The sequence below is a fragment of the Anticarsia gemmatalis genome, chromosome 27 (genome assembly GCF_050436995.1).
Source record: "Anticarsia gemmatalis isolate Benzon Research Colony breed Stoneville strain chromosome 27, ilAntGemm2 primary, whole genome shotgun sequence".
Classification (NCBI taxonomy): Eukaryota; Metazoa; Arthropoda; class Insecta; order Lepidoptera; family Erebidae; genus Anticarsia; species Anticarsia gemmatalis.
Genome location: NC_134771.1, coordinates 1,472,704 through 1,486,454, shown reverse-complemented (window position 1 = coordinate 1,486,454; position 13,751 = coordinate 1,472,704). Strand labels below are relative to the sequence as shown.

Here is a 13,751-nt window from a genome sequence, read left to right as displayed (position 1 = left end):
TTTTTAGCCACACCGATGATCTTCTTTTAAATAAATTGCTCTCTCGCCTGCTTTTTCTTTCAATCCCACACAGACAGCAGTAAAAATGTGGAAAATGACTAATAACGTCATTACACACTAATAACTATACATTTATATAAACCTCATAGTTTTTAGCACAGCTTAGTAGAACACATTGCCGAGAATTGGCCTTTAAAATTTGTCTTTTTTGAGTATTGTTATAAAGATTAATAAAAATGTCCTGTTAAATTTATAGACATTGGATTTTAAATATTTAGTCTCTGCATAACTGACTCTAGTGAAAAAGGGTATAAGTCCGATTTTGTCGAAAATTAGTTAAGTATACCAAAATGGTCAGAAAAAAATTACCATAAGCTAGGTACCTATTTATCTGAAAATTTAGTTAAGGTTAATTTGGGTAACTTTAAATCATTTGGATAACATTGAACGTGGGAATTTGAACAAGTTTCGATTTTTTTTATATGAAACCAACGCAATTCATAAAGGTTTATTTTAGTTTTGCAAACTTTTATCAATTGTGTTGGTTTCATATGAAAAATATAATCAAAACTAGTTCAAATTCCCACGTTCAATGTTACCCAAATTATTCAAAGTTACCCAAGTTGACTGTATAGAAATTGGATTTTGAATATTTCGTCTCTGCGTAACTGACTCTAGTGAAGTTCGATTTTGTCGAAAATGAGTTAAGTATACCAAAATGGTCAGAAAAATAATGATAAGTAATTTTGTGGTTTGTTTTCAGTTCATCTGAAATTGCTTATCATAACCCATTTCTAAGTTTAACAGGCCCTTTTAAAAGTAATTAAATAATTTTGAAGACCATATTTAAAATTTACAATACTACGGCAGTATTTTTAATCAAATTAGTAACTTTTAATTACAATGTACAATTATGGGCATAAATGTGTACATACAAATTATGTACGAATGAAATTCTTTTATACAGTATTTCGTTATTTTATTATTGCTTAATAACTCTTACAACAGGCTCTATATTTTTGCCTGAAATAGTCCAAATTCGGACTAAATTCATAATATTTTTAACTTTAGACAAAAATAGATATAAATGCACGATTTGATGATGTCAAAATTTTATTTAAATGCAAAATAATAATGATTTTATGAAAAAAAATCTTTATTATTTTTTGATTTTATGAAAAAAAATCTTTATATATTGAAGCAAACCCAAAAATGTCATTAAAAAGACACATTTACATTTTCCAAAAACCATAATTTCCAAAGAAATCCTTTACTTTTATATCAAATCAATTAGAATTCAAAACAAATCCATTATTAACACAAAAATAACATTCGTTTAGTTTCTCACCATTCGTTTACGAAACCCTAAAAAACCTGCATTTACATCAATTACACATACATTTACTCCAAAACCTACTATTTTTCAAAAATTTCAATCAGTAACCTGTTTTTCAGACCCGCTCTGCCAGCCGGAGTCCATAGTATTAGTATCACTATAACAATGAATATGATTAATGTTACCTTTGAGTTCCTCCTTCGATTCCCGGACAGGTTCATATTGGGAGTCCGGCCCTAGGCACTTTGAGCTCTCAGGGTCATTGGAGTACACCTGGTCTGGGGTCCCATCATCGGATAATAAGGACTCTTCAGTATTAGGGGAAAGAGGCGAAATTTGATTGAAATTTTTATTTTCTTGCCTTTCTTTTGGTTTCGGACTTGACCGTAAACGTAGTGGTGAAATATGGGAGCGTTGACCGTCAGTACGTACGCTTGAGTTTAGTTCACTCATTCGTTCAATTCTGTCGTGACTGCGATCTAGTTTGCTATCGTTCATTCGTTCTATACGTGATTCGTTTAGTCGCTCGATGCGGGAATCGTTCATTCTCTCGCTTATACGAGTTTCGTTCATTCGGTCACTGATTCTTGAGTCGTTCATTCTTTCGATACGTGGGTCTGGGATACTGTCGCATGTTCGTGAATCGTTTAATCTGTCGCGAGAATCGTTCATTCGCTCACTTAAACGAGTTTCGTTCATCCTATCACGCTCGCTTAGGCGTGTTTCGTTCATACGTTCACGCTCACTCAAACGGGTCTCATTCACCCTGTCACTAATTCTCGAATCGTTCAATCTTTCACTCATACGAGTTTCATTCATCCTATCACTGATTCGTGGATCATTCATTCTCTCCATACGTTCACATCTTTCATTCAACCGATCCCTCGAATCGTTCATTCGCTCACTCAATCTAGTTTCGTTCATGCGATCACTGATTCTAACATCACTCATTCTATCTCTAGAATCGTTCATTCGTTCACTCATCCGCTCTCGTTCCATTCGTTCATTCATTCGCATGGAATTGTTTAATTGTTCAATTTGATGTTCAGTCAATCGTATAGAGTTGTTAAGAGCTTGTCTCATTTTTTCTTGGTTTTTCAAGTGTTTGTCCTGGCGGGGTCTTCGCTTTGACCCCACTTGGGGTTGGGGTCGTTGTTGCCGGGTTAGTGTGAAGGAACCCGTGTCGGACTCCGAAGTTGATTCCGGGTGATTCTCTATGGTTCCTACTAATGCTGATACGTTTGCGTTCATACAACAGTCGGCCTGAAACAAATGGAAATAGTATTTTTATTATTTTTTATAGATTTTGTTGTTTCGGTTTTCAATTTCCTTCTATAATTTTTAGACCCTCTGTAATTTAACTGTTATTTAAATCAAACTAATACTTTTCAAGCGTTGAAACTAATTTTAAAGCGTTTTTTTTAATATAGTATACAATACTAAATAGCAAAAGCCCTTCTAATTAATTTAACTATGTTCACTTCAATAGTTTAATGGGAATCAAACCCACAACTTTCTAATCGCAAAGCTGAACCATTGAGCTATAAGCACAGAGTGAAGACTTATATACTTATATACATAGGGCACAATAATATTATTTTTATATATAAAAGTATATTTACCTTGACCGACACATTACAGCAACTAGATACGTCAGCGAAGTAAACCTCAGACTCGGCGTTCTGATTGGCTGCTAACTGACGACAGTCTTGCATTGATGATCTACAAACATACATACAAAATATTATTTAAAATTAAACATTGATGTGTAGCGTTGGCCACTACTTCACGAAGAGGTCATGAGAAAAGATAAGAAAAGGATAATTATATTATTTTAAAAAGCAATCTATTTTTAATTATTTGTTAGAAAGCATTGTTTATTTTTGTAGGGGCTCGTTAAACTCCTACACTATTCTAGCGTGAATCTAGATTGGTTTGTTGCTGGTTCAGGTTGTTGTTGGGTACACAAAACACTTCACCAAAGTTAGAAAAGGTGTATATATTTCGTACAGTAAAGTAAAAGTAAGTACAAGGTGATAACGATTGGAGCGTCTTTACTTGTCCGCTGTTGATCGTGTACAGCGCAAATGCATTGGAACAGGTAAGCTATAAATTGTCAAGTAAGCAGTTTACGCGAGCGTATGTTGCTTACTTGAGAATGTATGTACGGTGTTGAAACCGTAGAATTTTCTTTAATTATTCATAAAAAATTACAAAATATATTTTGGCTTGGTGTCGAGTTGATTTCTAACGGAAAACTGCCCAGTTCGTGTGTATTTTATATACAGACACATAAATAATTAATATAGAATATTACAAACCTTATAGGTGAATGTTTGTCATTCTGGAAACCTAGGTTCTCCTTGCCTTGCTTCTGACACGAATCTGTGCTTTGATCTGAAACTAAACAAAAAATAATCTTATATAAAAAAAATATCGTGTCACAATGTTAGTTACTGTACTCCTCCGAAACGGCTTGACCGATTCACATGAAATTTTGTGAGTATATTGAGTAGGCCTGAGACTCGGCCAACTTTTATTTTTCATACCCTTAGTGATAAGGGTGGTAGCAGACAACATTTTTTTTTAAATATATGGCAAACAACAAATAACTTTTGCGGGTCAGCTAATTACTTGTAAAATATGGTCCACTAATGACACACTTTCCACTAACGCTATCAGTTAATAATATCAAATGATTTCTTACATTACTACAAATGTAAAAATCCAAGTCTGTCTGTATGTTACGCATTCGCATCTAAACCGATATCTCTATGTAAATTACTAGCGCTCATTCCTAACCGCTGACATCTGTACGGAACCAAGTGTCCCCGCAACGTATTGAACCTCGCTTCTTATTATATACTGAATCCGTATCCATCCGAGGTAAATCCGGATTCGGAAGTACCACATCCGGATTCATACTAGTATAATCCGAATTTTAGCAAGTCATATTCAGGTTAATCCTCGCTAATTCCGGATTGAAAGCACCTAAATTGGAATTTAAGGGAGCTGATTCCAGACTTAACCGTGCTAGTCTGGGGTCTAAGCTATAACATTTAATGTGATTTGGGAATCGAACCTGAAACTTTATGATAAATGCCGCTATAATAGAAATAATTCAATCCGTCTATTTCGGAGTTTAGAGGACCTCTTTTCAGATTTAACCGTGCCAGTTTGGGGTCTAAACTTTTATACCTAATGCGACGTGGAAATCGAACCCTAAACTTCTTGCATGCAACATAAATACTAAAAATTAAATTAAAATACATACCTTTACTGCCAGTCTTCTGATGCAAGCACTCAATATTGACAGTATCGTCCGTCATCCTACAATCTCTATGTAAATTACTAGCGCTCATTCCTAGCCGCTGACATCTGTACGGAACCAAGTGTCCCCTCAATGTATTGAACCTCGCTTCTTGCATATCTTGCATCTCTGTCTGATACATTTGACCCATATGTAACTCCGGATTCATTCTTGCTAAATCCGGATTCATTCTTGCTAATTCCGGGTTTATACGGGCCAATTCCGGGTTTATACGAGCCAATTCCGGGTTCATTCTCGCCAATTCCGGGTTCATTCTCGCCAATTCCGGGTTTAATCTAGCCAGTTCTGGGTTTAGTCGTGCCAGTTCGGGGTTTAACCGTGCGAATTCAGCTAGTTCCGGGTTAATCCGGGTCAGTTCCGCTCGGTTGATGTCTGGTTGGTGGATGAGGTAGGAGTTCCGGCAGGTATGTGGTTGATTGTGGTCGGTACGGTCTATGTGGTGGTGGTGCAGGAGCGTCGCGGCTGCTGGGTCTTGGTGGTGTAAGTGGTGGCTGTGGAGCAATAAAAATGTGGTTAGAATTGATCATAGTTTGCACGAAAATAATGAATAGTGGTGATGTGTATTTGCTTTGCCACGAACTAATAATTATTCAATTATATTATATTAATAATCGTATATCTATACGACTTTAAAAACATAAGTCTAGTATTGATGATTATCTAGAAATTATTGAAATGCAAATGTTATATCTATTACTTTTCACATTTTTCTTAAAATCGTAACACTTTAAAGTTACTTCAATAAATTTGTGGCATTTTGAAATGTGTAAGTCAGCTGAAGCAGAAATGTATCGGTTAGCCAAATTTGATCAAATGATTTATAATCATAACAAGATAAACAGAGTAATTTACTCTCGACTTCAATAAAATAATAACTTAGTTTAAGTACAGTTAGCAAGTATTGTACGTATTTTAAAGATGATTGTTTATAATTTAGTGACTTACCGGCTACCATTGTTCCGTCCCTGCGGGCTGTAAGGTGGTGGGGGACCCCACACGCCGGTGGCGGCGTCGAAGCTCCCGCTGGGCTCGCCGAACTGCTCCTGACTGAAGTTGGCTGGAGGGAATGTGGGCTGAGCCTGCAATACAAATATCTAGCATATTAAAAGTGTTTAAAAGCTTAAAAACCTCCACAATGTGTCTTTTCCCGGACCTGGCCAAAACTATGTGTTTTGTGCCTTGGCGTTTGTAATTTATTTTTAAAATAATTTTGATTTTTGAAAATCGAGTAGATAACTATTAGTTATTTGAAACAGGTTAATATTGTCAATAAAGTTAGAAAAATATTTACTTTAACAAAACTGTTTTCTTTTTTTGTAGTAACTATAATTCTTTCTTCATAATCATATTTTTAGGGCGCTTACCTCCGGTTTCTGTATACATTTAGCGGTAGTTTATCTATTCAAAAGCGCTTTTTTTATATGAGTTTAAACGCTATTAAATAGATAAACTACCGCTAAATATACCTCAGAAAATGAGGATTAATCGCTCGATTATTTTTTGAAAATGTCGTCTTAATTGTGTACTGTAAATAGCTTCTTAGTCATTATTCATTCTTCTGAGTGAACATTATTTTTTCACTTACCTGTGCAAAATTCCCCTGATGTTGTCCAAACTCCCTATGCTGCGCGAACTGCTGAGCCTGTGCTCTCACGAACGGGGCATCGAAGTTGTGTCCGTACCGCGCGTCGTACCCCGCGGCCCCGGGCCCCGCGCTGGCCCCGGGGGGCGCGCCGGGACCGTGCGGGCCGGGAGCGTCTGTGTCGCAGAAACCGTACGCACTGTCCCCGGATTGTGGGACGCCCATGCGACAACGGGAGCTAAGGATAAGTATTAACGTTAAAAATATCGTTTTATGTTGCTTTACTTTCCAAATGGAATTATCTCCATTTCTCTCTCGTATTTAGTGGAAGACATCTATAAAAAAAATCTGACCTTTTAGCTAGCATCTGAAACAAAATGCCCCTCCTATAGTGTGATGCATCAAGCAATCACATTTCGAAATTATACAACATACAACCACAACTTAGTCAAACTTAAATTGAAGTCAAGAATTTCGCTATTTTTTTTTCTTAATCCCTTACTGTCCAACTGCAGGGCAAGAGTCTCCTCCCAAACGAGGGGAAGGAGGGAAAAAAAACATTAAGTAAACCTTTCAAAATAAATACAGTAAAAGTATTTAGTAAAACATGTTCAACTCACTTCTGACTGTTACTCCTGGGCCAAGGGAACCAGCTCCACGCGGACGTCTTCCTTCCGGTGCCAGGGTTGGGAGAATACAGGTTACCTATACGACCTGCAAACAAAATACAATACAACTAAATGACACATTCATAAAATAATAAACCATGTCTTCGTAAACTTAATCTTTCCTAATCCTATGTGTTAATAGTTGTGGTAGATTTATAAGCTAAATATTTGTATATCATTCGTGTCTTTCTGTAGTTTTTAACACTTACTTTACAAAACATAAAATACTCCATCTTATGTTTTCTAAAGTAAGTGTTAATACAGGTACTAAATTATCTGTATGCAGAATTTCAAGTCTATTCAGTAGTTGTTATGCGAAATAGTGAGAAATATCGTCACAAGCTCTGGTGTTTACAATATTTGTAGAATTATGTAAATACCTGGTGCCCAAAACCGATGTTGCAGACTAATATCCCAAGCCGGTTGTGTTGGATGACATTGAGCACAGCAGCTGCAGTTACTCTGAGAATATTACATTAAAAAAAATATGACAAATTGTTGTTCATAGCGCCATTTTCGCCACAAGAGGCCATATTTCAAAATCATAATTTCCAGTTTTCGTTCAAGATAAAGACTTTTCAAAGATGTGTGTATTAGAAATAATGATTACTTATTTCAAAGGAGAATGGAAACATGATGAAACCTTGTTTACATCCCATGTTTAGAAACATCCCTAATAGCTTACTGGATTTAAAATATTTAAATCTATTGACAAATGGTTTCTACCAAAAGTTACGAGTAAATAGTCCTCTGTTCTTGAAAACTGGACCTGGTAAATTATGAACCCAAGGTATAACGCCTTCCTTATTCCTGAAGGAGACCCTTGCCCAGCAATTATTGCTGGGCAAGGGTCTCCTATTATAGGACAGTATATATATCTTACTTGTACTTGTCTCCCGGCAGCGGGCGTGGCTTGTCCAGCAGAAGGTCTGTACAAAGATCTGCAGCGCAGTTCCAACTGTTCCCAGTACATCTTCTTACGTTCATGACTGTAACAATATAGCGAGTTTATTAACTGAAAAATTGTCACGCTTTTTTCACATAGGAGTAAACAAAGAACACTAGTTGCTACTATCGTTTGCTTTATTTACACCAATACATCTTGTCATACATAACCGCTGCAGTTGTGAGTACTACCTTTTGATTTTTTTTTGCATGACATCCAGTAAATATCAACGTAACCTAAATAATTTAAAATTAATATGCCTGGTTGTCAATTTATCCATAAAAGTATATATTTAGAAGTATATAAGTATGTTTATTAGTTATTTGGTTACCATAGTACAAGCTTTGCTTAGTTTGGAATCAAATGACCGTGTGTGAATTGTTAAAATTAATTCGTAATATAATCATCAGGAATAACGAACTAATTTAAAAGATATTTGTATATTTACGTCTCTCTGTATATTTAAAGTTGTTATCAAGTAAGTTTAAAGGAAACAAAAGTTTCAAACGATAGCAATTTTCTTTCCATTTTACGATGTGGAGGTATCATATTTACGACAAAACGTGTGTACAATATGCGAAACACTATATTACAGTCCTTTATTCGTGTCTTACACGCAAAAGAACTCCCTATTTTAGTCCGAGACAGCCAAACGACATCCACAATGCCAACGAAACAATAAAAAACGAAAATAAACTCGAGACGACATCATATTTCCATCAAAATGTAGTTTTGTCAAATAAAATACTTCAAAGAGGTCGGAGACCCTACTTTATAGGCGGCTGGAGACACGTTAACAACCGTTGCTAGGCAACGTATGTTAAACAGTCAGAATCTGACAGTGTGCTGACAGAATCGCAAGTGATTTTATATAGTTTTATTTTGTGTTTGTTTACTATGTCGCAAGGACCGACGACTTATCGCAGCAGTGCAAGCCAACACTCCCAGCATTCGAGGTCTATAAGCCAGTTCTTACAAGATGAAACCACTGATGAGGAACTGATACAGTTGGTGGCCGAAGCTAAGCATCAGGTCAGGCTGCTTAACATCGAAAATGAGATATTAGAAAAGGCTATTATGAGATTGGATCCAACGTTAATGCAAGGAGTGTCTCAGGCTTTGGAATTAGCTGCTAAATTACAAAGCAATTCTTCTCTGAATATAGGCAGTTTCGCAAAATCACAGACGTCGAAATTTGGCTTTTTTGATCAAAGTAACCCTTCAAGAATTATCGTCAGTCCTTCGAGAATTTCGACTAGAAGAGTGGAATCTTCAGCTAAGCTTGGTGGGACTGCATTTGGAACAGGTCCTAGAGTGAACATTATAGAAAAAGCCGAACTAGTGTCTACAGAAATGGAAATTGTGATCGCAAATTTGGATAAAACTAAACGTAATGCGGCCAGAAAACATGGTTTATTGAGAGCTCAGTTAGAAGAAGTGGGTTTGAGAATGACTGAGATGGAGAACGCAGAAAAAATGTTCCACAACGATGTGATCGTGGAAGGCTGGGATAAGATTGCTCAAAGGATCCCAGCTGAAATATGGATAAGGTTCATGACCGAATGGGTGAAGATATGCGACAGTCAAATCGGCAAATTAAGACTACGTACAAGCACTTTGAACACCCAGCACAGCAAGCTAAAAGGTCAGATCAAAGTCAAAGCAGAATTGAGCGAAAGTCTAAGAGCTGTTGACTTCGAAAAACTCAAAATAGAAAATTCTGAATGCATGAAACTAATCGAAAAGAAGTTACAGCAACTAGGTGAGCTGAAGAAAATGACTGGAGACGCGAATTTGAATCTGACGATACATAAGAAAGCAATGATGGCTCAGAATTCTTACTTGACAAATGTTTTAAAAAGTATTAAGATGAAAGAACAGCAGACCGTACAATTGGATAAAGAGAGAGATGTTATAGCAGCCCAAGCAGATAGTTTGGCTGAAAAACTAGATGAAGTACGAAAAGTTAGAATGGCATATGAAGTCCCAGATATAATGGATTACGTACATGTGAAAGCGAATCTTGCAGACTTGAAACATAGTATCAAAATGCTTGAAAATAGATTGCATATACAGCAGATTGCGTTAGCGTCGTTGAATAGAAAATTAAATGCGATATTAGTGAAAGAAATGGAGGAGAAGTGATTAATTTTAATAAATTATTTGTTTGGACTTTTGAGTGTTTTATTTTGTTAGACAATTTGATAAGTGTCTGTATATTTCAAGCCGGAAACTTAGGCATGGCTAAGCGACTGTGACAGACGTATCGTTACTTGCAGAGTGTATTTTTTATGCTAAAAAGTGTGGTTTATATAAAACACTACATGCATTTCAATGAAGACAGACACTATCAGCGACCCGAGCGAATCATACAAAGACATATTTGCAGACAAAGACGTGTTGGGATCGAACTTATAGGTTCCGCTAATAATAGTTGCGTCGCACAAAATACAATATTTATTCCAAAACAAACTAAAAAGTTAAAAATCATCCCCTATTTCAGGCTTAAATACTAGGTTCTATGGAAAAAAAATAGTGGAATTAAAAACTTCCTCCTTTTTTAATTTGGTTAAAAAACCGAAACAACTATCTACCTATATTCAAATCACACGAATCATTTCTTCAATTTGCAATCAAACGGACGACAAAATTACACTGCAGTAACTATCACTAAAATCCTCAATTCATTTACCTAACACAAACAGATTTTCCTTCATAAAAATCACCCTAAAACCACTTTTCTATCACGAACTCCCCATAATCAATGGGAAAGCTCCCCTAGTTCGAAAAGCAATAAAATTTGATGGCAAGCACTTTATTAAGTCGTTAAATTCAGATTGGTTAGCGTGTTTGCAACTGAAATTTACATTTGAAGTATTCATATTGACGTTTTGAATTAGATTACCTGTTGAAGTCTGAATAATTTGATTTTATAGTGAATTGAGACGTTTTATTAAAACAAGTCACGCGTTTCTTGAGTTGTGAACTGATTTGCAAACATACAAATTAGTAGCTCAAGTTACAACCAATCTTAAAAGAAGTATGGCGCGGTCGCTAGCGTATCCGTATTCTAATCACGAGGTCTCAATTCGAGGGTTTGTTTCCTGGGTTGGGAACATTTCTATCCTATATTTCTCAATAGTAGTTTGCAGGGGACAGATAGCGGCTCGCCCCCTATCTGTCGAATAGTTAGAAGGCAACCTAGTGTCAAAGTTATTCAAGCCGCCTGAATGGCCTTTGACATGGCTTAACGACTGTTAACTTAATTGACAACAACCGGGACCGAGCACAACTGGCTAAGAGCACCTATTACATGGGACTAACGTTGGTAACGGCGAAAATGCAAGCTCTTTGGGGAGTGTAGTAAAGCACTAAAACACAATTTTCTCAAACTCTTAGTTCTCACTGGATGTAGCTGAGTACCAGTATTTTAGTGTAAAGGTTGTATATAAAACGCAAACGTGATTTAAACAGTATATTAAGTTGCATTAGAAAAATAACGTCTTAACAATTCAACTGAACGTACTTAAATTTTCATATTATTCATACTTTTATGACCGATTTTAGTTTCTATGTTCGAACAATTGCCCCATTTCTTTCTTGTATGAGGTCCAGACCATGACGGTACAAGACATATGATGCTATTAGAAACTTTTCTCATAGAAGTGCCTACATTCGCAAAAGACTTTTCAGCAGTTTTCGTCAACCGTTTGAAAGTATCCCCTGCATGTATAGAAGCTTTTCTCACATTCCAAGCGACCGTTTTAGTCGCTTTTCTTACATTTTGACGGACATTTCCAGTAGTTTTTCTTACATTTTTACGAACTCTCCCAGTTGTTTTTAAGACATTTTCACGAACTTTCCCCGTGGTTCTGCGTACATTTTCACCGAGATTTTCTGTTGCTTTTTTCACGTTTTCCGTGGCTATCACGACTCGTTTACCTGCGCTTCTAAGTTTGTCTCCTGGTAGTAAAGTTTTAAAACTAATTTTATCTTTGGGGATGATTTTTTCGTATGCTTTCTTAAGGGAAGACTTTAATTCTTTAGTAGGTACTACCCAATGTTGCCTTGAGTGGACTTTCGATACAGTATATTGATTTTTTGTGGAGCATTCTTTTCCTGGACCACTCATGGTGGGAATGTTAATATTTTTGTTTTGTTAGTGAAAAAAATATTAAATTTTTCTATGTCATTGTTTCAACCGATATCTTTTATACTGTAAAGTATAAAAATAAATCGGTCACGTATTTTCTTTTATACTTTTCAGATAATTGTGGTACTTTTTGTTATTTTGATGAAAACATTTTTGTGTTGTTTTGACGTTTGTCACTTGATTTTTGATAGATGAATTATTTGTGGTTGAAAGCAGAGACATTAAATAAGTTTGACAATTGTTAAAAAAGTACCTGCATCGACTATTCCTACTCATATACAGTATAATAATGTAAGGCGTAATTAGCGCATATTATTTGTTGCCTATGATAAAAATTCTGAAACGGAGTAGTATTTAGTAAGGCATTCGTGTCAGAAGATTCAAAGTGTGGAGAACATCGTGGTAAAATTTACTTGCTTGAGTTCTTTAAAACGATTTTTTGAAGGAATGCAAAGTAGTCAACATCGACATACCCCAACAACCCTTTCTTCATTTGTTTTAGGACAGTACAGGATGTAATTGATATCAAAGCACCGCCTAACTTCAGAATCTTAGGTTAGTCTTTAGAGATTTCCAAGCGTTTCCAGATAAGCGAAGTTCGACAGAGCGGAGTTTAGCGGGACGCTACATACGCCAGGAACCGCACTATTCCTCCTATTTACGATTGCAATTTCCTGCCATGACCCTGGGGCCTACTACCATATAATTCCACTGACCTGAGCAGCTGGTAGGCCAGCATGCAGCTGAAGATGCACACGAGCACGGCGCTGACGGACAGCGCGAACACGCCGCGCAGGCACCAGTACAGCGCGCCGTGAACCACTCCGCACTCCGATACTCCTTCAAACACGCAGCGAACTCCTGCCACAATAGAAATATATAAATAAATAAATATCATTGGACAACTCACACACGGTCGTTTGATTCCAAACTAAGCAGAGCTTGGACTATGGTAACAAAAAAACTGATAAAAATACTTATATGCTTCTGAATACATAGTTTTATAGATAAATTGACTACTAGGCTCAGAGCAAATATGTATGAACTTGTCATAAAATATTTTCTCTCAAAAAAGCTCGATATTTGGGTACCTCACGAGCTCACTGAAAGATACCTAATGAACCGTGTACTCATTTGTGATTCTTGAAGCCAAAGAGATTTTATTACAAGTTCATTCATACTATAATGCGAAAAGACTTTTTCCCCGACCTAATAATTAGGTCTCCACTGTGCCAGAGCCATGTATACTTGTATGAATATTTATTGTGAAAAGATCTTATACCCTACCTTCATCATCAGTAGCGTGCTGTGAGTCAGGAGGCATGGAGAAACAGGTGCAGGTTCGAGTCAGTTTCGTGTACTCGCAGAATTTTAGCGTTTGAAGTCTGTAACAAAATAGAAAAACATATTATTTCATACTGGTAATAACAGATATTTAATATTCAATGAAGAAGTTACAGGTTTGCGTGCACATCTTGTGGTCGGGAATCGAACCCGAGGCCTCACAGTCAGCAGTCGTATACACGTAATGTACACGACCGTCCAAACCACAGAGTTAATCAAAGAAATGCAAATTATTACTAATTAATACCTATACTAATATTATAAAGCTAAAGAGTTTCTTTGTTTGTTTGAACACGCTAATCTCAGGAACTACTGGTCCGATTTGAAAAAATCTTTCAGTGTTAGATAGCCCATTTATCGAGGAAGGCTATAGGCTATATATCATCACGCT

General features: G+C 36.4%; 2 protein-coding genes across 2 annotated transcripts in view; one reads left to right on the top strand and one right to left on the bottom strand.

The window, feature by feature from the left end:
- Positions 1-870: 870 nt before the first annotated feature.
- LOC142984666 (uncharacterized) overlaps positions 871-13,751 on the bottom strand; it is a 36,050-nt gene continuing 23,169 nt past the window's right edge. The window contains exons 7-17 of the mRNA XM_076132416.1: positions 13,304-13,401; positions 12,733-12,877; positions 7,801-7,906; positions 7,298-7,379; positions 6,870-6,963; positions 6,253-6,487; positions 5,613-5,746; positions 4,611-5,158; positions 3,658-3,739; positions 2,959-3,058; positions 871-2,599 (exon numbers count right to left, since the gene is read on the bottom strand). Of these exons, the coding sequence (XP_075988531.1) occupies positions 1,433-2,599; positions 2,959-3,058; positions 3,658-3,739; positions 4,611-5,158; positions 5,613-5,746; positions 6,253-6,487; positions 6,870-6,963; positions 7,298-7,379; positions 7,801-7,906; positions 12,733-12,877; positions 13,304-13,401 (2,791 nt within the window). The 3' untranslated portion in view covers positions 871-1,432. The remainder of the gene's footprint in view (positions 2,600-2,958; positions 3,059-3,657; positions 3,740-4,610; positions 5,159-5,612; positions 5,747-6,252; positions 6,488-6,869; positions 6,964-7,297; positions 7,380-7,800; positions 7,907-12,732; positions 12,878-13,303; positions 13,402-13,751) is intronic.
- LOC142984582 (cilia- and flagella-associated protein 263) lies at positions 8,590-10,035 on the top strand. Its single transcript, XM_076132315.1, has one exon. The coding sequence runs from the start codon at positions 8,761-8,763 to the stop codon at positions 10,006-10,008; it is 1,248 nt and encodes a 415-aa protein (XP_075988430.1). The 5' UTR covers positions 8,590-8,760; the 3' UTR covers positions 10,009-10,035.